The sequence below is a fragment of the Aethalodelphis obliquidens genome, unplaced genomic scaffold (assembly GCF_003676395.1).
Source record: "Aethalodelphis obliquidens isolate GAN/ISIS:26980383/991018 unplaced genomic scaffold, ASM367639v1 scaffold2, whole genome shotgun sequence".
Classification (NCBI taxonomy): Eukaryota; Metazoa; Chordata; class Mammalia; order Artiodactyla; family Delphinidae; genus Aethalodelphis; species Aethalodelphis obliquidens.
In genome coordinates, this window is record NW_020837946.1 from 73,532,260 (window position 1) to 73,555,972 (window position 23,713).

The window sequence follows — 23,713 nt, forward strand, 5'->3', positions numbered from 1 at the left end:
CCTCCAAGGATCTTAGTGTTCTCTTTTCTAGAACAGGAATAATAATGATTATTTCACAGTCTTTCTATGACAGTTAGATGAGAATAATGTTTGAAAACGCTTGTCATATTGCTGGGTACATAAGAAGCTCTGAGTAAATGTTGAAAGTTTCCTTCAAGTTTTTTTTTTTTTTTTTTAAATTTCTGGCCATTACCTTGAAAAAGATAGTTAGGAATAGGTCATATTTAGAACATCTAGCAACTAATATGATTTAGTCATTTACTAATCAACACATTGGTCTAGGAACAACCCTTGATTATTGGTCATGCCGATGTCAGGAGGGTGCCAGGTGATGGGCAAAGGCAGTGGTGGACACTCAGGGAGAGATTTAGAACCATGACTTTTTATCAATTATAGGGAAACTATTTTAATACACAGTGTATCTATGTTAGTATATATCTGACCCCTGTCAGCCCTGTACACAGCATATGACAGTATGTTCAGGTAAGAACGTTTGATAGTGTAAAGCTACTCAATACAATGTTATATGATGAACCAGAGAAGTTTATTCCAGAAAAGGGAAGACTTGGGTGATGGGGGTGGACATGAAAGCTGTCTTCAAATATCTGAAGAGTGTCAGGTAGAAGAGAGACTAGACTTGTTCTGGGTGGTTCCAGAGGGTTCAATCAAGCACAACTGATGTGTGAAAGCTTTAGGGCATGAAAGTTCACCTCCATACAGGGATAAGTTTTCAGAACTCAGAGCAGTTCAAGCACGGCTGAATTCTCCATTATTTAACGATATTCGAAAAGAGAATAGTCAAGTGCCTGGAATGGGTGTTGTGGAAGGGACTCAACTATTGAACAGTTGGAGTCATAGATTCAGCTCAAAGATCCCTTCATCCCTGAGCATCTTTGATTCTATGACCAAGAGGCAGGAGTCTCAGTGGTAATTCTGTTATTTCTGTGAGTTACTTATATACATTATGTCAAGTTTATTCCCCTCTTTAGCCTGGAAAATAAAATGAGAGCATGAAACTACATGAGTTAACTAGAAACATAAGCTGCTGGTACGATAAACCTCTTTACGCCTGAGGGCTACTAACCCAAAGAGAGACAAATAAATGCAGAATGTACGTATCCTAGAGATGTACACAGCAACCCAAACCTATCTGAGGTCAGCTCATTTTTAAGAAGCCTGTTTAAATATTTCAAGTTTTCTTAATTCAATACATTAACCATATATTTTAGTTACATATTAATGTCAATTAATTTAGTGAACAAGGAACCAGAGAGAAGAGGTAGAGCTGGGAAAAAGGAAGGTAATTGGCAGAAGGATGTTCTCTTTTATATGCCTGGCTCTTTTGCCTCTCTTCATGTCTTAACTTCTGCTTCATGAAACTTTCCACTCCTATGAGGTTTGAGTTTTTCATCTATAAATGGAGTGGGTTGGGTAAGATACTTTGTTTATTCGTTTAATTAAACATTTATGAAGTGCATCCTTGGTGGCAGGCATTGCAGTAGTTCTCTGTGATGCAGAGACACACATCCTGGCTTGCCCTTAGGTGCTCTGAGTTCACGTCAAGTCAGTGACAAGACGGCTATGATCCTGGGCTGCCAACATTGTCTTTAAAAAGCTCCTCACTGGACTCAGCCTGAAATGATTTGCTTCACTCATATCAAATGAATGACTGTGAAAGACTGTGAACACAGGAATGCTCCATCTATACACATATTCTTATTATCCAAAAGCCTACGCACAGAGTGCGAGGGATTAGAAATCAGAAAGGAAACAAATCACTGTTTAATTTCCACGAATTTCCCCTTAAGGATGAGTATGAGTTCTGAGCCCTGTCATTCTCTTACGCACTTTTTTCTTCTCCCTCAGGATTTTGGATGGAAGAAGTGGCAAGTTGTTGCTTAAAATTTGTTGCAAAAGTGAGCCTCAGGCATGAATTTTATTGTCAGCCATAGAATCTCTTGAGAACATAGCCTGGGAGACGTTACCCTTTAAATTATGTTTCTTACTGTAGATAGTAAAAACTAAGTATAACCTTTAGGCTTTTAGGTACACATTAGCTCTTTCCCTCAAAACCAGCCTTTCACAGAGGTTGCTAGGACTTCTCTATCCCTTTAGTCTTTCTGAACCTTGACTTTTATTGAGGATGTATTGGTTTTATTAGGCAGCTCATTTTTTAAAATTAAAACTGCAAACAAGTATAACGTTGCAAGTCTATCCATGAACACCAGACTAAAGAATGTTATTAACCATGGGAATTCAACATTGGGATATTGTAAAGTATAAGAAGTGAAGACCAACCTATTAGAAAAAAAATTTTAAAAATCAAACATGGGAAGGTGGAATGCATTAAAAGGTGGCCTGTGACTATACTATCAGTTACCTGTTCCCCTGGGATTTCTATTAAATAGAAAAGCTCTACAGGAAATTTGGTCCCTTATTTGACTAATAGCTGTTTAGTCCCTGTGATTTGGTTCGGTCGTGAATAGTGCTATATTTTTATAAGGGGTGGATCGTGTTTAAGAACATAGGCTCTGACCCAGACTTTCTTGGTTTAGATGCTGGCTCCTGGCTCTGTCCCTTACTAGATAGATGACTAGATGGTGCCTAGGTTTCCTCTTCTGTAAAATGATGACAACCAGAATACCTATCTCAAAGGTTGTTGTGAAGATTAAAGGGCTATTGCTTTCAGAGCTCATTGACCAATCTTGGTACATAGTAAGTGCTAGCGCGTGTTGGTTATTATTATTACTACTTTTATTTTTAAATTATTACTGTTTTTCCAGAAATTTATTTATTTACAGTCTTTAAGTTCTTAAGTAATATGAATAATGAAAAAAACATTGTCCTCCAAGAGTTACTGCCTTTTATTTTTCCTTGTTTAGGTGTGTGTTGGAGGTTAGAAAGTGTAGTATTACTCATTAGAATGTGTACCAGAATCACCCAGGTGTTTGTTTATAGTGCATCTTCTGGACTTCAACCAAGTTAGAATATCTGGGAGTACAGTCTAGAAACCTAGATTTTAAAGGAGGTGCCCAGAATATTCTGAGGCAAACTGAATGTTGAAGATGACTGAGTAACGCAGGCATAGCCTCTTTTGCTTAATCACAGCAACAGGTCCATTTCTAGAGCGTGTATTAGACACCAGCCACTGAGATCTCTGGATAGGATCTCATTAAACCCTCATAAGAGGCCTCTGATGAAAGGATTTGCCCGAGAGCTACTGGTGAGGGGGCACATTGAGGGATAGGGTGGGGTCTACCCGGCCAGAATCTAGGGCTCCTAAACACGCCAAGCGCATCACATCCTGTCTGATCACGTGCTCCTCTTCTGTGGAGGCTTATCTGCTCTGGGAAATCCGAGCCAGAATATTCACCTCCAAATCAGTGTCAGCTGACTTCTAAAACTCTCTACATGAAGACTGTATTAGCCAATGTGTATTTTACTGAGAGGTTCTGTCCAGTGAGCAACCAGGAGGGTGACGATGAGAACACAGTCTTCTGTGGCACCACAGAGCTGCTTTTTTTGGTTTTGCTTTGTTTTGTTTTTTGCGGTACGCGGGCCTCTCACTGCTGTGGCCTCTCCCGTTGCGGGGCACAGGCTCCGGACGCGCAGGCCCAGCGGCCACGGCTCACGGGCCCAGCCGCTCCACGGCACGCGGGACCCTCCCGGACCGAGGCACGAACCCGCGTCCCCTGCACCGACAGGCGGACTCCCAACCACTGCGCCACCAGGGAAGCCCCACAGAGCTGCTTTTATTTCACTTTCTAACAAACTCTGCCTGTTTGCCAGTAGGTGGCGTCTTCGAAAGCCATACCACAATCCTACACCGTGGAAAACCCGACTCTTAGATCCTGAATCCCTAATACTTAATTTAAATAGATAAAAGCAGATTTGTAAAAGGACAAGAAAGGGATCCGAGATATATTCAAATGAATTTTATTGTCACATTCTAATGCCAGAAACCTCTACTGCCAACTCAAATCTTGTGTATATAACATAGACTGTGAACTAGGTGGTGTGCTTGCCCCTGTAGAAGTACAAAAACAAATCACGCAAAGCCTGCAAGTATCCAACAATATATTAATAAATAGCATTGTTGTTATTATTCGGCTCTCACTACGTATCAAGCACTGTACCGAGTGATCCACATATATTTTGTCACATAATTTAATCTCAAAAACTCCATGAGGCAGGCATTCTCCAGATGTTCTGAAGTTCTGAAAGTTCCAGACATGGGGGAAAGAATACTCCAAGACATGCAAACGGGAGTCACGTGTGGTAACACAGAATACTTCTCTGTGGCAAGGGTAGAAACAAGAACGGGACAATTTGGGGTGATCAACCTGGAAAGTAGCTGTATTGTGTTACAAGGAACTGGTACTGAATATGGCAAGCAGTGGAGCAATGGGCAAAAACTGAGTTTCTCTGCGCGTGAATGAACATTTGCTGTGAAGCACATAATGTACTTGGAATTTGCAATATTACCATTTGGAGTTGGGAGACAGAGAATTGAAGACTGGAGGTGGGCAACCAGGTAGAAGACTATTACTATGGTCCACATCAACAATTCCCAGAACCTACATTTACCTTGCTGTGCAGACCCCACAGAGCGAGTGTGCTGTTCTACTACATTTCTCTGAGTCAGATGGCTTCTTTTTATTTTATTTTATTTTAATTAATTAATTAATTTATTTATTTATGGCTGTGTTGGGTCTTCGTTGTCTGGTCTTTGCTGCTGCACATGGGCTTTCTCTAGTTGTGGCCAGCGGGGGCTACTCTTCGTTGTGGTGCGCGGCTTCTCTTGTTGCGGAGCACGGCCTCTAGGCACACGGGCTTCAGTAGTTGTGGCACACGGGCTCATTAGTTGTGGCTCGCGGGCTCTAGAGCACAGGCTCAGTAGTTGTGGCTCGTGGGCTCTAGGAGCTCAGGCTGCAGTAGTTATGGCGCATGGGCTTAGTTGCTCCATGGCATGTGCAATCGTCCTGGAACAGGGCTCGAACCCGTGTCGCCTGCACTGGCAGGCGGATTCTTAACCACTGTGCCACCAGGGAAGTCCCCAGATGGTTTCTGAAGTACATTTCCTGTTTGGCTTCAAGTTTCGGGGTGCAGGGGGGTGAATAAGCTAATCAATAAATAGAGCTTTCAAATCATTTCTCTCCTCATCTAAAGGTCAGAAGAATCTGCACAGCTGTCCAGTGTTCCTCATTTGGATTCAACACAAAGGATTTACAAGAAATTCTAATCTCTCTGCAGATGTATTTCACGCATTGATAGTGTGTGAATTTTTCCTGCTTACCCTGAAACAGTCTTCTGAGCTAAGTTACCAGAGGCATCTCTGAGGAGATTATATTTGTTCATGGTCACATCACATCACCTTTGTACAAAAGCAGAGATGACTTGTTTTTTCTTTTTTTTTTCCTGAAGGAAAAATGTGTTTAATTATTTTGTTGCCTTTCTCCTCTGAAAAACAATATGTTGCCTTAAACTCCTAGTGACATTCAAAATAGTTCAGGAGGGCTGCTGCTGGCAGTGATATGACTTTCATACATCTCTGCTTCCCCTGGAGGATGATAAAATGCTTTCAAACTACCAAAGAGTGTGTATGCAGTTAAAAACTTTCTTTCTGTGGTTTTATAAACACCTGCACAAATTCCTTTTATTATCTAACATATATGGAGTGTCCGTGAATAAAGAAACCATTCTTTCCATTAAAGTGCGTCAAGAAAAATCCCACTGTAAGTAAAACATGATTATTATAATTGCCTGGCTAAAAGCTCTCGAGAGCCCAGCTCATCGGGGACACTCCTTCGTGCATCTAGGAGAGTATACTCTTAAAATTATGGCCAACAGAGTGAAATGATTTCATTCCATGGGGCTTCCCCTTCCTTACCTGTGCGATTGCTCTGCAAGGGTCTCAAACATAATTCATTCTCTACTGCAAGGATTGATGTGTAAGAGAGATCTAGGGGTCAAGGTTTTCATAGTCACCTGTTATTTCATACATTTTTAGGATCAGTTTCTTTACATTTTTAGGATCAGTTTCCACCAAGCCAATGCACTGGGGTATTTGTAGTGGCCACAGGCTGGTGCTCACACACTAATCCCAGTTCAAGATAGGAAGGATGAAGCCATGGTGTGTGTTATTAGATGGAACAGATGCCACCATTGTTTGCAATGACCCTCTACAACAAGTCATTCTAAAGTGTGTCAATGACTGAAGTTTTCCCAGGGACTACAGGAAGGGATAGGACTGAAGCTACATTGGATCTAAATTCCATGTATGTGTGTCAGTCTTGGGAGCAGCCCACGCATTTCCTCCTGAGTGAAAAAGAGCCTTTCAGTGATCTAATGATACCTATCTCAGAAGTCAAATTTCAGTGTACTGCAAAAAACAGGGCTCGAACCCGTGTCGCCTGCATTGGCAGGCGGATTCTTAACCACTGTGCCACCAGGGAAGTCCCCAGATGGTTTCTGAAGTACATTTCCTGTTTGGAAACAAACAAAAAAACAAACAGCAGAGCAAGATTTCATGCCAGGTCATCTGATGACCGAGTCCAACCTCTTGATCATTATAGGGGTCGCTGATTATAATGCTCATTTGCCCTTTATTTGGGGGGGGGCCTCTTAATTCTTGGTTCGTGCTCTCACTCCCACCTGCCTGCCTTGGCCACAGGGATTTACATTGTGGCCTCTTGTTCAGGGCTACACTCTCTTCTAATCCTCACCAAATTCCTAGCCTGTTTCTTCCAGTACTTTTAAAAATATGGTAAACAGTGACTCACTGAGAAGCTAGGCCCCAGATTCTAGGGCTGCAAAGACATGTATCTTTCCTGGGGTATAAGAAAGACTTTGTCTTTAGAGAGAGAACTAACTATCCCCTTCCAACCGATCCCATCTCCAAGACTGGAAAGCATGCTTTTAGTAAAAAACAGTTGAATTTTTAAATTTTGTTACATTAAATTCTTAAACCTCAAGTGTTACCCACAGACTTCACTACTGGCTGCCTGGAAGACACCATCCTTTGCTTCAAGACCTTATATTGCCCAAATGACAGCTATTGCTTCAAGCTAGGCTTAAATATAAACACAAGGTACGAAGATGGCATAAGATAATCAACTTAATCTAATTTATGCAAGGTGGTAGGCAATTATTGTTTTTCGAAGTGAGATATATGATTACTGATTGATTTTATGATGTTATAATATTTTGTATTTCTGTAACAGTTCACTTTAGCTGGGCTGTCCCGTCAATTTGGAATGTTAGTGCCTTAAGTGAACCAAATCAGGTTATCCTGGCTCCTTAGCTGGACCTAATATAGCCTTAAGATTCATCATTTGGCATTTGACAAGTGAAATGTGGGTATTTGCATAATGTAATTTTGATACTTTTTAAGTTCCCATGTGAAAATTCTTTCATTATCATATTTTGTTATAGATTTCAGAATGGTTATATTTATATAATATCCTTTACCATTTAGAATAATAACTAGGGAAAAAACATAAATACTCCAGTAAATTCTCTTTTAAAAAAGTCATATTTCATGCAGTGAAGATTATGCAATGTTTTTTTTGTTTGTTTGTTTTTTTCTGCGGTACGTGGGCCTCTCACTGTTGTGGCCTCTCCCATTGCAGAGTGAAGGCTCTGGACCCGCAGGCTCAGCGGCCATGGCTCACGGGCCCAACTGCTCCGCGGCATGTGGGATCTTCCCGGACCGGGGCACAAACCCGTGTCCCCTGCATTGGCAGGCGGACTCTCAACCACCGCGCCACCAGGGAAGCCCATATGCAATGGTATTTTGAATTGAGGATCCTTAATGCAAATTCAAACACACTTTACAAATCGTAGGTTGTTACAGTCAATGGGTGACAACATACCTTTTAATAGATAAAATACCCTGTGTTTTATTTGGTTGTTAGACTCATTTTGGAGCTAAATGGTTTTTGTGTTGCCATCTACTTGTAGGAAAACTTATACACGTTACAAAACATTTTACCTGGCTTTTTATAGAAGTGAACACACTGGTTAGCTGAGGCTGATAGAAGTCTGGATCATTTTTCTATATTTCTAAATCTGAAATAATTCTGATGCCCCCCAAAAATGTCAAAGCAAGGCATTAGAAAAAAGATGATCCTCCCCCCACCCCCAAATTTTAATCCCCATAGAAACTAAGCTATAGGTACAAGTTGCAAGTTGCTATATGGTCATAGCAATCTAAGAGTAAGAGAGAGAAACAAAACTTTGCTGTGTCCCTGAAGTACTTGGCAGTCTGGAGGGAACTGACAGATGTTGGAGACAGGATTTCAAAGCTAATGTGAGCACTTCTACATTTTTATGTTTATTGCTGGGCATTCGGTTGAATTAGTACTATTTCCTGCCCTTCTGGATCTCACAATCTAGTATGTCCCCATACTTTCCTAGCTTTGGTGTTAGTCTCTGCATCCTCCCATCTGATTCCCCCTATATTTTCTTCTTGCCCTAGATCCTGGGCTGTTCTAACTCTAAGTTAGTAGGGGTGGATCAACCTGGCCCTGAAGCTCCAGGTTCTGATTTTTGAATTAAGAGAATAGCTCTGTTATTTCTGATGGGAAAGAAACTCCCAGACCCTCCCAACCCTGTCCTCAGCAGCTGGGGTGTCTGTCTTGGGAAGGCCTTGATGACACCTCAGGCCTTCTGTTGCCCTTTCCTGGCTAGAGCTACTTCTGCTGCCGAGGCGGTTAATTCATCAGGCTGGAGCCCAGTGGGTTCTCTGGCCCAAGGAAACACTAGCACCCCGACCAGATGGCTCTTGGCTTCATCTAAGCTGCAAACTCTCAACAGTAGGTTTACCAGCTGTGTGACCTTCAGCAAGTTTCTTAATCTCTCTGTGTTTAATTTTTCTATTCTGCAAAATGAGGCTAATAATAGCACCTTCCTTACACTGCTGTTTTGAAGATCAAATGTGTTACTATTTGTGAAGCATTTGAACATTTAAATCCTATATGAAAGTTTGTTAAATAAAAACAAACAAAAGAAGAGCATTAGGATATGCCACTCCAAAATATGTCTCTTTGGCATAAGGATTATTTTGAGCTAATTATTTTTGAGAAACTGCAGACACTGGAGAAGCTCAGAAAATAGAAAGTTATCTTTTGTAAGGGAAATTGGCACTTATAAAGGAGATCTCCCTTTGTAAGGGTGTCTCCCTCTCGGTACCAGGAAGAGAAGGATAACTCTAAAACATAACAGAATCTTGTCAATGGAGAAGGAAGCCACTTAAGTCTGCATAACATACCATACCCTTGTTTACTGTGGTTTTCCTGGAAACCTCTAACTGGCCTCCTCTGTTCCACCTCCAGCACACACCTTTCTCTTTTGTCTTTAGCTGGAGATGATATTTATGGGAGTGGCTTAGGCCATCTTAGGGAGTTACTAGGTTTCCCTGGGTCTCTCCCATGTATACATGAGGCATATTTGTTAAATTAATTAGACAAGGAGGCCATTGGACTAATGTGGCTCTAGGGCCTGGTGGCCTACATAAGCAAACCAAAATAAAAGCCTATATATTCCTCATGCTTCCGAGATCAAAATGCTAAGGACAACCAGTCACAAACAGCCAACTAGGTTTTAAGCTGTAGTCAATCAGTAATTTCCTTACTTTGCTTCTGCCTTTTCTCTATAAAAGTCTCCCCATTTCCTGTCCCATACAGTGCTCCTAGCCACTTCTGGTTTAACATTACCCAGTTAGAATTGATTTTTGCTCAAAAAAACTCTTAAAATTTTTAATATACCTCAATTTACCTTTTAACAACATATTAATAAACGTCTGTTCCCTTTTCTCTTGTTAATCTATCTTTTATTACAGGGATCTCAGACAAGAACTCAGAAGAAGGTAGAGGGAAAGTTAATTTTCCTCCTGTGCAGAAACAAACAAACAAATAATCAGTGTGTTGGGTAGAGAAGAGTTAGTGATGACAAGGGAGAGAATTCTAGGATCATAGAGATATCCTCCAAGTATGTGGGGAAAGGGGATGAGACCAGAGTGCCTTGTATTTGTCGTCCCTGATATAGACCCTAATGCATTCAGCCCTAGACACAGGTTTAAAGATGACAAATGTGCAATTACTCTCAAACCTTATTCTTCTTCCCTTTAGAAAAGATCTTAAATGTATTCTCTAGGGAGTAACATTTATTCATTTATTCAACAGTAATTTTTTTTTCTCTATTCAGTACCTACTTATTTCAAGGCAGATGCTACATGCTGGGGACACACATAAGTAAGTTAACCATGGTCTCTGCCCAGATAAGGCTTAGATTCTAGTTGGTGAGAGACATTATGCAGATAACTGTGCAATTACTTATTTAATCACAACTGTGAAGAGCACTCTGAAGGAGAAAGATAATGTGTAACAGGAGTCCCATCCTAATCCTGTGGGTCAGGGAAAGTGTCTTTAAAGAAATGGTATTTCAGAGGAGCTGGTTAGGCCAGGGGTTTGGCCTTGAGGAAGAGAAGGGCGTTCCAAGCTGAGGGAGCAACATGGGCAAAGGCTCTGGAATCATTTTGCACTAGATGAGATTCAACAAAGAAAAGAATTAATGTCTTACTTTAAGAAGGAAGGAATGGTAGGTGGCAGATGTTTTATATAATCACCTGTTTCCCCCAAAGGCAGACAGTGTGGGTGCCTTATAATTTTACCAGCACCATGAAACAACAGGAGGGAATATTGAAAATAATTCTGATTGAGGGAAGGGAAGATTTCATGGAGGCAATTATACTAGGGTTTTACAGGATGGGTTGAGCTACAATAGACATGAATAGAAGCTATAGACCAAATGAATCACTGAAATGTAAAATGTTTGGTATTAGCAAGACGGCAGAATTTATGCTTGTATTTTGTTAGATCTACTTCTCTGGGCTCCCGAAAGCATACCGTGGAATCCACTGCCAGAGCCACTTACAATAAAGTTGTCCTGTTTACAGGTTTTTGATAAGCTGTTTTTATTCTTTAATAAATAAGAAAAGAGGCCATTGTCCTTTACAAAATAGCTGAGGTTGTACTTGAACAAAATCTGTTTGGAAATGTTAAGCTGGTTACACAGAACTAATATGCCTCAAGGTGGTCATTCTCTCTGGATTAAAGCTGTGGAACAATTGTGGCTCCTGTTACAAGGAAAATGACAAAGGGCCATTATGAAAAGGGACAAAAATCTCTGTTCCCAGAGGGGGACTGACAAGCTGAAAGTCCCCCTGTACATGCCAACACAAAAGGCTGATTGCCTCGGATTGTTTGTTTATGTAAATCAAAAGGCTGCCATTAATTCTGCAAGTGGGACTGCTGAGCAACAAAGAAGGTGGTGATTGGCCAGATTCTCGCTCAAGGGTTGGTGGCAAATCTGACAAATTCTATTACTTTTGTGCTATGCTCTATCTGCACACCTTCAGGAAAAGAAGCTTGTTATTATGCACTAAAGGGAATCATTTGTGTCCTTAGAGTAAGAGCTGGATCTGAAGGCAAGAGAACTTCTCAAGGATCTTCCCCAAAGCTCTCTCCAAGTCGGACTCAACTGTACATCATGACAGACGTTCCAGTGACATTCAGTCAGGTTGAGTGTAATGGGGATACACCCCCTGAAAACGGTCAACAAAAAATCACTAAAATCACGGAAAAAGCCAGTGATATGGATGGCACCCCACCATACTGCAGGGTAGAATCTAGTCTTGAAGATGAACCCACGAAAGGAAGTCAGGAGAAAAGTGAAAAATTACAAGAGAACATACTGCTCCACTCGTCCATGGATGAGAAGATTCTAAAAGGTAAAGCATTTTCCTCTTCTATAATTTGCTTGATTTGATTTGTAAACTCACTCAGGAATCTTTGGGTGAACTGTTATGACAGGAATAAGCTGCACATCCTCCCACCCTTGCCCCTGCCCAAATGCAGTCCCTTATCCTACAGGGGCTGCAGAGTATAAGGACTAAACCTCTGCCCTGGGTCAAATCCAGGCTCATTTGTTTGATAGCTCTGTGACCCTAGACAACTTTCTTGGCTTCCCGAAGCCTTGGTTTTCTCAGAAGAAGGCAGAATAATAGTTCTGATATTTGTACAGTTGTTGTGAAAATTACTGTTGGTTAAATGTTAACTACTGTTATTTATTATTATATGGACAGCACCATTATTATTCAGTCAGAAGAAATTCATAAATTCAACTTTTCTTTCTAAAGCTACCTGAAAGTGTCTGAATTCGTGGTACTATAAACTTACATAGACATTAAAGGAGAGGTTACCGTTATGCTTATACATAAAAGGAATCAGTGAAGAAATGAGTTGGAAGAATGAAATAGTTATTTTTAGTGACCACAAAAATCAAAGACCTCGACCTTGTTAGAGTCTTCATTGGTAATTTATTTATCTTAGACTACTTAAATGTTAAAATATTAATCTTGTGGGGGGTTTTCTTCCCAGAAAAACCAGAAGAGAATCTCTATATTGCTCATAAGGCTATCACAGATCTTTCTCTCCAAGAAACGAGTGTTGACGAAATGACATTCAGAGAAGGTAAGAGGAACTTCCATTTTGTACACAGAAATTGTTTGATGGAATGTGGAAGACAGTTTTTGCATGGGATGTTACGTGAGTGTGGTATTGAAAAAGCAATCCAGGTAATGCTTTCAAAAACTCAAAGCTGCTATAGGCAGATAAGGGAGTCTGGATTTATCTGTGGGTTCCACCTGGGAAAGCATTACACACTCTTCAAGACTGAGACTGCATGGATCGGTAAAACTGATTGGCACGCTTTGACCTGATGATATGATATCTGCGTCTTAATAAGTTAGTCTACTAAATAAACCTTTCCTTTTGATTAAGTGTCTTCAAATCTATGTCAGGCGCCTTGCAAGATGTAAACATTTCAAAAATGGGTTTATCTTAAAAGTTTACCATTGGCATACTGTTTAAAATAATCTTATAAATTTATTTATCTATAGGAAAATTCTAGGCCTCTGCTGTAAGCACAAAATGGTTACCTAATTCTTGTCAAAGAAATCTTCCAGGTGATGAAGTTAATTTTACTTGTGTTCTTTCAGAAAAATGGGAGAAGAAAAAGAACATTGATTTTTAAATGACTGTATTATTTTTCAAATAAACTCAAGAGTCTAAGAGACACAAAATCTTTTAGACTTCTAAGGAGACACCTACATTCAAACAATTTCAAAATAAAGTGGAAGATAAAAATCTACCAGTTAATCATTCATATCCTCTCTTGCAGCCATACACATCTTATCTCAAAATTGAAGTCAGCTTGGTAGACCTAAGTGATTTAGCTTAGTTAGGACCTTAACAAGTAAAACATTGAAGAGATTATTGGTTGAAATATTAGAACATCACACAAAATAGTAGATGCCTAGGAGGATAAGGTTGTTGGCAGTTTCCTGGGTTTGTCCCCTTTGCCTGGACACCTCTCAGACTGTCTGCTGACTACATACGGTGGTCCACTGTGTAGTCACTCAAAGAAGAATGTAGTAAGCAACAGTCACTGTCAAGCTCTTACATTATCACAGATAATTTATAAGACCTAAACCGCATGAAATGGACTAAATAACCTCTCACCCTAACCCTTCTACTGCCAATGAGCAAGCGAATTCTGAGAGGCAGGGATCTCAACCTTTCAACTAGAGCCCCTTTCAAATTTGTGATCAGAAAGTCACTGGAGACAATAGTTTTCTATGATCTTTCATTACCTTCAAATAAAGAATAAAAGCAGTTTGGATTTTTAAAGTGGATGATCTCAGGGTGAGTTTTTCCCTGCATGAATCCTTTTGTGTTTGGTGGAACATGTTCCTCCTATAGGGTTAGAAGGACACATTTTGGTGTTTTTTATTTTCACAATGGCAAACAGCTATAAAGTCCCCAAAGAGAATACTCCTGAGTTGAAAAATAAGAAGATGTTAAAATACTTAGAATTATAATTTAAAGTCAAGAAGGAATTTCATGCATGACAACTCCATGCCCAAGTCACGAATATGAGTAAAAAGATCAGTTTCTTTGGTTCTTATGGAAAAGAAGAAAACAAAACAAAGCTTAAAATTATAGCAAACATTCGAATACATATTTATTTATGATGTAAAAAACACTGACTGGATGCCAGTGGCCTGATAGGAGTTGTGCACAGCTAATGAGGAGAGATGAACCACCTCCACTTCTATCTCTTTGTGTAAGTTTACAATCTGATTCCTATAGTTGGGAAAACAAAACGAAAAGAGAATGAAAAATCTCTGATGGAAATGGACTTGTCAACATCTTTCAGTGAAAATAGGAAATTGTGGAGGAGAAGGGCAAAGAGGAACAGTGCCTCTCGCTTTATATAAAGACTGTTATGGTATTGAAAGGGAATAGTGAACGCAACCCTGAGTCATGTGCACTGCAGGCTGAAGCTTCCCACAGAAGTCCTTCAGGGCTGAAAGCTCTGAGAACAACCTCTACTCTCCTATTATTAATTCATTTTTTTCATGCTCAATAAATATTATTGAGGATATGCTGATAGGATGTGTTTGAAAAGTGAAATTTGCAATGAATTAAATGAGCCTCTTAAAAGTCACTGCATGGTACCAAACAACTTAAGTTAATTAGTTGTCGGTTAAGGACATGTCGAAAATAATAGGCTAACCTAACACTCTGTAGATATGACCTCAACATGATTTTTAAATCTTGACTCACTAGAAATCAGTGGCAGATCTTAGGCTATAGAGTGTGTCCTTTCATGGACTTGATGCGTCCATTAGCCCAGCACATGACTCTTGGCCATCTGTACTCCTCCTCCATAGCTGGTACTTTAGGACATGAGAACTCTGAGAAGCATGGTGGTAAACACTGAATTTGCTACTCTGAGTGTGACCAGTCACTGGCAGTCATTATTTCATTATTTTTACTGTTGGAAGAAAGCCTTTTTTCTAACTTTCCTTGAGGAGTGTGTGTGTGTGTGTGTGTGTGTGTGTGTGTAGGAGCTAGGTCCAAATATTTTTTAATATATTCACATATCCACTCGTGACAGGCTACACAGGATTTTTAAAAGTGTGTCTCAGGGAATACCAGTATCACTAGGTACAGTAGTCCACAACAAAAATGTTCCATGGTCAAATGAGGTTGGGTTGCTGGATGCTAACATCCATTAGTATTTTAAAGGCTTGGATAAATTCTGAAGAGGCTTACTTCATTTTGCTTAATGCAGTGTCTTCCAAGCTAATTTGATGGTGTAGCCTGTTTTATTGTGTAAAACATATTAATAACCCATAAAACAATATCCCATAAAATGTTTGGTGCAAAACGATTGTCCAGAAATATAATCTGGAGAATCTGTGGTATTTTGAAATCTCTACACATATCAATTGCCAATTGATTTTGCTACAGGACGTCAGTGGGAGAAGATTCCTTTGAGCAGCAGTTACCAAGAACCAAGTAGACGAAAGGAAAGGATTGCTGAACAACCTTTAGGAGAGAGAGGAGATGAGGATCTGAAGAACAAAACTCAACATCAGGCAATGGAAATTGAATGGCTAGGATTTCGGAAACCAAGCCAAGCTGATGTGTTACATTCTGAGCATGATGAGGAGCAAGAGGTTTGGGATGAAGAAATTAATAATGATGATGATGATGATTGCAAAGATGATGAAGATGAAGTTCGAGTGATAGAACTTAAGAAAAAAAATGAAGAGGGTTCTCAGTTAAAAGAGGAAGGCGATGCAAGTGAGGACTCCCCACTGAGCAGCCCCAGTTCCCAACCTGTCACACCTGATGAGCAGCCAACCTTCGGGAAGAAGGGTGATATTTCCAGAAATGCTTATTCAAGATACAATACGATATCCTATCGGAAAATCAGAAAGGGGAACACCAAGCAAAGAATTGATGAATTCGAGTCTATGATGCATTTATAAACTAACTGGAACTGAGAAGTTCTCATGCCCACTAAAGCAAAAGCTAATTCTCTTCTCCTGAGATGCATCTTTGTATGCCTTGAGTCATCCCCTATAAAGAAGTGGAAGCTTAATCTCTGTTTCACTGCAGAATAATGTGGAAATAACCCTAGGCAAAACTCAGTCTGGTAACCTCAAATCAAAAAGCTTTAGATTCATTCTTGGATATTTGCTTTTTAAATCCTCACTAATATAGCCTGTGTGCTAAGCACTAAACAGTTTGACTTTAAAAGTAGCAATGCTGGGAAATGTAGTCATCGAATGAAAGAGGACTATGTGAAATGAAATGTATTTCTTTTGGTGTCTTTCTTCCTGAGGGTGATAGAAAGTCTGGTATCAAATCTCTCTTTCTTTAAAACGTGGTTTTATAGACTCTGGCAATAAACTTTCCAAAATACTTTGCCTTTCCTATTATCTTCAGATTTTAAGTTGTTTTTCTTGGCATGCACGGAGTGAAATTCTGTATAGGCTGCCTTCCTAGGTGTTACCATTCACTGAATTTTCTCACTAGAGGGGCTGAGCAATTGTCAGTCAGGAAAATTCTGTTTACTAAATGTTGGCTTTATGTTCTCAAGATGAATTAAATCCATTGTGAGATTGCCACAGGGAGGGGCTGGAAGATTGGTGGGCAATTGACTAGAGTTATATCAGATAGATTATTTCTGAGACTGAAAATAAAATCTCGTCTAGCACAGTTAATGTCATTAAACATGAAAATGACAGCTTTAGCACAATTTTAAGAAAATACCCCTCTCTATTACTACACTTTCTCCTATTAAGAGTATCTCAGAATAATTTTCTTTCCTTAGAAACCTGAGACAACTCTAGTCATAACTGTACTAGTTACTATGAAAATGGAAATAATTATCTTAGAATATTTTCAAAGTAGAGTGTGAGCATGTATTTTTAGTGAGAAAGCTCTGATGGTTGTTGGGAATATATAATTTACTGGACCTCAGCCCAAATCAGGATGCTTAAAATTGTGCTTGTGAAGCTTCACTCAAACCAATGTGTCAAATAATGTATTGAATATTTATGAAAAGGGAGAGTCTATATTTATATTCTTAGATAGTTCCATAATTTTTCATTTCATGCTTCTATATATATTATCCTGAGCTTTCTGTCACCACAGATAAAGACACTTCTTTTGGCCCTAGAAATAAAAAGACAATTCCTTATTGTCTGAATGTAATACAGTCTTCATTGTACTATTCAACCCTTTGTTTATTTATTTTTCATTTTGTGAAAAACCCTGGGTTAGCCCTTCTCAGATTTTTGCTTATTTCTGTGTAACAAATCCCACACATTCTAAAGGCACTTTCTTTAATTCTTTATTATCATGTAATATGTTTCCATGGTATCATATACTATTAGTGTTTATGAGACCCAATTTTGAATTTTTTCCTTTTATTCTTTCAAACAGATACTTCACAACCTGACCATATAAAAGTCTGTCACGCTTAATCTATAGAATCTATACATTTCATTCTCGACAATGCAAGTTTTCAGAATAAAGACAGGGAAATCAGTTTTTTATTGACAAATTTCGGTAGAAGATTGATGCACTAGGACAATTACCTGTTTACTTAGAGCCTCTAAATCTTTTCACTTGGACAAGCTATTTTCTTTTTGGATTACTGGTGAACCCTACTATTTTCTACTTAATTTCAAAGCACAGTATTGTGTTATCCATCATGGAACAGGACCATATTCTTAACCTACCATCAACAGAGCCTGTATTTTGAATTATTCCAGCAGAGGCAGCCAATTCCTGTGGAACTTGAGTGAGGTGGGAGGTCTGTGGTCATTTGATGTGGCCAAGCAACTAGCTCTAATTGGGCTCCAAAATATAGTAAGCCTGGCCCTTTTCGTTTTGTGCTCTTACCAGATGATTAACCAACTATGAAGGATTTTATCAACAAGACTATTTCAGGGTATGTTCAATGAGTAAATGCTTAATGCTCATGAATGAGGCAATGTAGTTGCAGAAGAGCACTGAAACTATTGTTTGGCATTCGTGCCCATTGCCCTATTCCGCCATCTTACACTAAGGCCACAGAGCTTAGTGACTGTAAGTACATAATGGTGATGGGTGGCTGTTTGATTCTTGTAGCCTAAGAAAGACAAGGGTCTGGTTCAAATCTCATGGGGGGGTACTTAACATATTTGAAAAGCATATGGGACACATTAAGAACACAGATTGGTAGCTACGCATGAAGGTTTACTGCTTTTGTGCTTCAAGGTTCAGGAATGGAAGAAGGACTCTGGTACCTGGTAGGAGGGAGAATTGACTTATTGTGAGAATGCTGGTATTTCTTACATGACTTTTTATTTTCCTTAGATGCTGGGTGAACAGGAAGTAATAACAGCTCTATTTCTCTGTCAATATAAAACTTAACCTTCATATAATGCTACCTTTGAAGACAGAATATATCAGACTCTATCTATCTACCTATTAACAGTTTAAATAAAGAACTGTGTTTGACTTGCTCTCAATAAAAGTTTGTGTCCTTGTTTTTGGTGCCTAGATTTTATTTTTTTTTATCAGCCTTTTAAAATTTAAAAGAACCCTTGCATATTAGCAGCTATTGAGACCATCAATAAATACCATTTCAGAAATCAAGAGAACACCTCATTTTAATTCATTTGCATTATTTATTTCAAAAAGGTCTTAAAATGCTTGTATATGAAATTGTAAAAAGAATTTCTGATGGATAGATATGTAATGTTCATGAGACATTTCTATTATTTTTACAGGAACTGAACTATTGTTTTAGATACATCTTAATTCCAACAACTTGAAAAATATATATATCTTTGTAGTCATTAAGGTAATACATTGCTGTGAACTATGCTGACACTTTTATAGTAATTGTTTCTACATATTTACATGGTGGAGTACTTTTGGCACACTTTCAAATGGAGAACAGACATTTGAGTTTTTCAAAATGATAGGAAAAACATTTAAAATACGTACTAATAGAGAATTATGGAAAAAGATGAAACACCAGCGTATCATGAAGAAATATGTCTGGCCATATGAGAAAGGCATTGTTTCTTTTAAAGCCTAGACTTTCATTTCTCTATAAAAGCAAGAGGGCTATAAAAAGTAATGTCAAAAGTTACAGCAAACATTTGTCCATTTTAAAATATCAGACAGTAACATAATAAATATGAATACCAAAACGTGTACACAGCTCATGAAGAACACAAGGTAAGTAGAACATACAATTGACATAAACACAATAACACGGGTAGTAATGAGCAGCGGAAATCACCCGGATACGTGGCAAACTACAAAACCAAAGCGTTTTGTAATTAACCACCAGCTTGGATGAGTTTTGGTTATGAATTTGGAAAGTCATTGAATTTTTACTTAGAAACTTAAAATTACATATTTGATTTATTCTTTATCGTAAACTTGGTTGGTCAGAGGCAGAAAAACTGGGTACCTAAAAATGTTCAAATTTATTCCAAATTCCTTTCTACTCCATAGTTTCAATCTAGTTTTTCCACTAACAAATATTTTTAGGTAATCAATAACAAATTCACAAATTTAACCTTTGCCTTCCCTTGTTTTTATGCCCAGCTTTTATAGCTAATACGTATAAAACTAGCAACATTTGGGCAGTTGTTTGAAGGAGAAGAATTAACGCATGTGCATAAACCTAAACTGAATCACAAGCATCCTGATAATTTAGAGTTTGGTGACTCCTTTCAGGTCTGGAAAAAAAAATACCCAGAGTGAAAGTCTGTGTGAGATACTTTTGTCCAGAAGGCCAGATGCAGATGAAGCTATGCACTTAAGAGAGACTTAAAAAAAATCCCAAAACAGTTCTTAATTTTTCTTCGTTAGTTAAAACTCTTGGTTTTACTTTCTCTCAGTTCAAAGCATAAAATATAGAAACATGCCCATAGCCATATATATATGTTTTAGTTTCAAGAGCTAATATAAAGACTTTGTATAGCTATTTATAACCAATATCCTTGAACTGGGAAAACCTATCAGTCAATAACAAATTAGAAAATCTCAGTTTTCAAAGAAATTACTTGTTACTTATTTGATGGCTACTGTCGTCATTAGAAACTCAGCATATTAGAAGTTGCTCTATTTGCTGGAAAATGAGATTTTTGTGTTTTTGCAAAGCAAAGATTCACATAAACTTGAAAAGAGACCCTAACTGTAGTGATAACTATTAGTTGACCCATTAGGTTGAAAACAGAGGCATTAAATCTTAGTGCGATGGTATTTTTTTCCTTTCTTTTAGGCACGGACACCACCAACACCTGAAATTCCACCCATTAAACTTCATCAGGAGTAGATAATACTTTACATGGCTTATTCAAACCTGACCATGGAATGGCTATTTGCCAAAAATGAATATTTTTGTACATTAACTGTGGTTAGTGTTCCTTTTCTCATTTCAAGGCATCTTGGCTTGTAGCAATTGTTGAGTAAACTTATGCAAAGGTTGTTGTAAAAGCATTATGGTGACAATCTACACACTGGAAAGAAAGCTACACGACTTGGTTTTTGTTTTAAATTAAAGGACTCCAGTTTTTCACTTTCCACCTCTGTTCAAATTGAGCAATTTGTCAGCTTTGATTAATGGTTGGGGGAACGAAGAGTTGGTAACATCATTCACAGAGAAGCAATCTATGTCCACTTCTCCCTCTCATACTTGTTCTAGGAAATGGAAAGGAATATGTCCTGCATGAAGTCAAGGAGATAGACCACTGCGAAGTGTATGAGGATAACTACCCTTAAGCCTACACTTCAGTTGTTTAACAGAGAGGGGCGCAGCCTCTATTTCCTGTCTGTACAACATGCAAGAGAGAGACCAAAGAGGTGTGATTCTATACCAAGGGATTTTAACTGAGCCCACCTGAGTTGTCTGTCCTACTTACAGAAGAAATAGAAAGAGGAGAAGAAGGAGGGGGAGAAGAAGAAGAGAAGGAAGAGGAGAAGAATCAAAAAATCACAGCAGCATGGTTTAGTGAAAGAGGCTCACCTTTTTTTTTTTTTTTTTGAGCCCAATAGAATGGAATCTGGGTTTTAACTCTTACTAGTGGGACGACTTTAGACAATCCCTCTCAGCTATCCTCGTCTGCATAATGAGGAGAATCTGTTGCACCTCAACTCCATTCTCTTGCATGAGAGACCCTTGAAAATCATTCTAAGCCATTCATGAAATGAAGGTTGACTGGAAAAATTGAATTCCTATACACCGTAACTAGTATCTTTGCTCCTCTATAGTTCCTAAGGCAATTCTAGAGGCAAGGTGTTAATATATAAGAAAGTATTTCCAAATTAGAGTTCAAAGCTAATGATACATTGTGATCAGAGCACATGGTGGTTTTTGCCCTTGTGAATGACAGTTGATTAAATGTTGGCAAGAAGAATTGAGCAAATTTGAGGCTGGTGATAAAAAACAGTGGTATCAACAACAGCTGTGTAATCCTTCAAGAGAGTAGGGTAGAATCTCTAGGTAACTGTTGAAAACAAGAAAAGAACTGTGCAAGCTGGAAGGCTCAGAAGAACTCAGACGGTTTGGTAAATTAGTTTTTGATCAAATAAGTCCTGTAAAATATGATCAACTATGTTTGTGTTCAAGGTAACAAGATGCAGAGACATTTTTTAAAGAAAAGGCAATAACTTAAGCTAATCCAGGGAAAACTCTGAAGTCCCCAAGAACAGAGCCCCCTATTGAGGAACTTGGGCTAATTAAGATCCTAATGTGTCCCAGCCAAGGGTTTATCTTTAGAAGTACCAGAAAACCTAGAGGCATTTATACTTTTATGAAGGTCTTCTGAAAACAAAAATTAGAGGGCAATGTTTAAAAGAATGCTGGTAGTAGATTTCACAACTAGTCAATACTCTTACAGTTAGGTCCATAAGATTCCTAACTACTGCTTAGTTCCTTGCTTCTAAGAGTAGTTGAGCAAAAACATGGTAAAAGCTGTTTTAAAAATTCTACCCAGGGTTTCCCTGGTGGCGCAGTGGTTGAGAGTCCGCCTGCCGATGCAGGGGACACGGGTTCGTGCCCGGGTCCGGGAGGATCCCACATGCCGCGGAGCGGCTGGGCCCGTGAGCCATGGCCGCTGAGCCTGCGCGTCTGGAGCCTGTGCTCCACAACGGGAGAGGCCACAGCAGTGAGAGGCCCGCGTACCGCAAAAAAAAAAAAAAAAAATTCTACCCACAAACAAATATGTGATGTATGAAAACAGTTCTTTGTTATATTGACAATATGGATCCAAATATAGCTTCACATATTAAGTATGTCAAGGTAAAGCCAGGAAGAGCATACACTGAACAGACCACAGAAGGTTCTTTTGATCAAAAACATTCAAATTTCTTCAGCTGGTATACCCAAAGGTAAGTGTATCGAAAACATAATTCATCTGTTTGTGAACAGAGTTGACATTTTTGGTGGAAACTCTTTTTGAATAAAAAGAGATTCTTTAGACTGGCAGAAAACCTTTCAACATTTTTCATTTACACAAAGCATTGCATGAGGCATCTAGCATATTTAGTTTGGTCAGCAACTCAATTAGTCCTTTGGCAACTGACTTGTGTTTTATCCCTCACATGGCTCTGTTTTGAAAATAATTATCTCATTTTCTACTCATTTTCTTATCTCATCTGCAATGTCAATTATTTACATAAAACATCTTAAATATGTTGCAAATATGTAAAACTATTTCCCCTTCCAACTCTTAGTTATTGTTTTGCTTTTGTGTAATTAATTGGGAGTTAAAATTTAAACAGGAAATCAGAACTAAAGATGCCCAGTTTTACCATCAGCTCAACAGCACAGGTTTGTTTGTTTGTTTGTCTATTTTAATATTAACAGGAATATAGCATGATTGACCTCCAGAGACCCAACCTTAACAAAAAAATTTATGTATATCTTTCTTAAGAATGTTGTGGAGGAGATTTGGTTAGGCTAGTGGTCCCGCCTCTGGAGATCCAAATTCTAATCCTGATTCTCTCACTAACTGGCCTGGGATTTCTGGACAGGCCATCTTCCTTACCAAAATGAATGCAAAGGATATTAGGATTTCTAAGATATCTTCCGGTGTGCCTAAGTATTGTCATACCTAAGATTATGTGCTCAATTTGGATCAAAGAAATATTGGAATTTTCCCCAAATTTACCAGTGTTATCTTGAGGTCCACATCTAGGACTTTATTCTTTTCTCCCCCCACCCCCCGCCCCATAGAGGTGCCGGATCCCCTCCCGTTTTTGGACAAGTCTCGGACAATTTTTTCTTAACTCTCTTCCTAACTGTTTTAAACTCATTCTCTTCCCCTTTCTTTATGTTTCCCTCACTTTATTTCTACCTTGAAATCTTTTACAGCCCATTTTTAGCATTCTTCATCCCCGTGAATGCTGCTGAATAGTAGTATTTTCACATAAAAGAACTTTAATATTTTTCCGTGCTCTATTTCTGCTTTACTCATTTCAACTCCTCTTATTTGGTCCCACATTAGAGTAGGTTCAATGATTAAATGTATTTTTGGTTACTGCGGTGTGCCGTGACCCAGCCTCTATTTCTCTGCATTTTTTTCTTTCTTTTTTAATATCCACGTGAGTCTAGAAGTTACTAGTATGGCCATTTTTTAAAGTGCAATTTAAAAGCACAGAATGAATGGAAACAACATCCATGTCTAGAATCGAATAAGCATGTGACTTCCTCACTTAAAGTTTTTCCACTGACTCAGATTGGGAAAAACATTATACAATCATCTAGATCAAAACCCTGCCAT

General features: G+C 38.8%; 1 protein-coding gene across 2 annotated transcripts; it reads left to right on the plus strand.

Annotated features, from left to right (window-relative positions):
• Positions 1 to 3,411: 3,411 nt before the first annotated feature.
• On the plus strand, positions 3,412 to 16,071 carry ERMN (ermin). 2 transcript variants are annotated; one of them, XM_027115340.1, is made up of 4 exons: positions 3,412 to 3,420; positions 11,521 to 11,791; positions 12,441 to 12,533; positions 15,381 to 16,071. In XM_027115340.1, the coding sequence occupies exons 1-4, from the start codon at positions 3,412 to 3,414 to the stop codon at positions 15,902 to 15,904; spliced, it is 897 nt and encodes a 298-aa protein (XP_026971141.1). In that variant the 3' UTR covers positions 15,905 to 16,071. The 2 variants fall into 2 exon arrangements, with proteins under 2 accessions (XP_026971141.1, XP_026971151.1); XM_027115350.1 differs by lacking the exon at positions 3,412 to 3,420 and having other exon boundaries at positions 11,551 to 11,791; positions 12,501 to 12,533.
• The last annotated feature ends 7,642 nt before the right edge of the window (positions 16,072 to 23,713 follow it).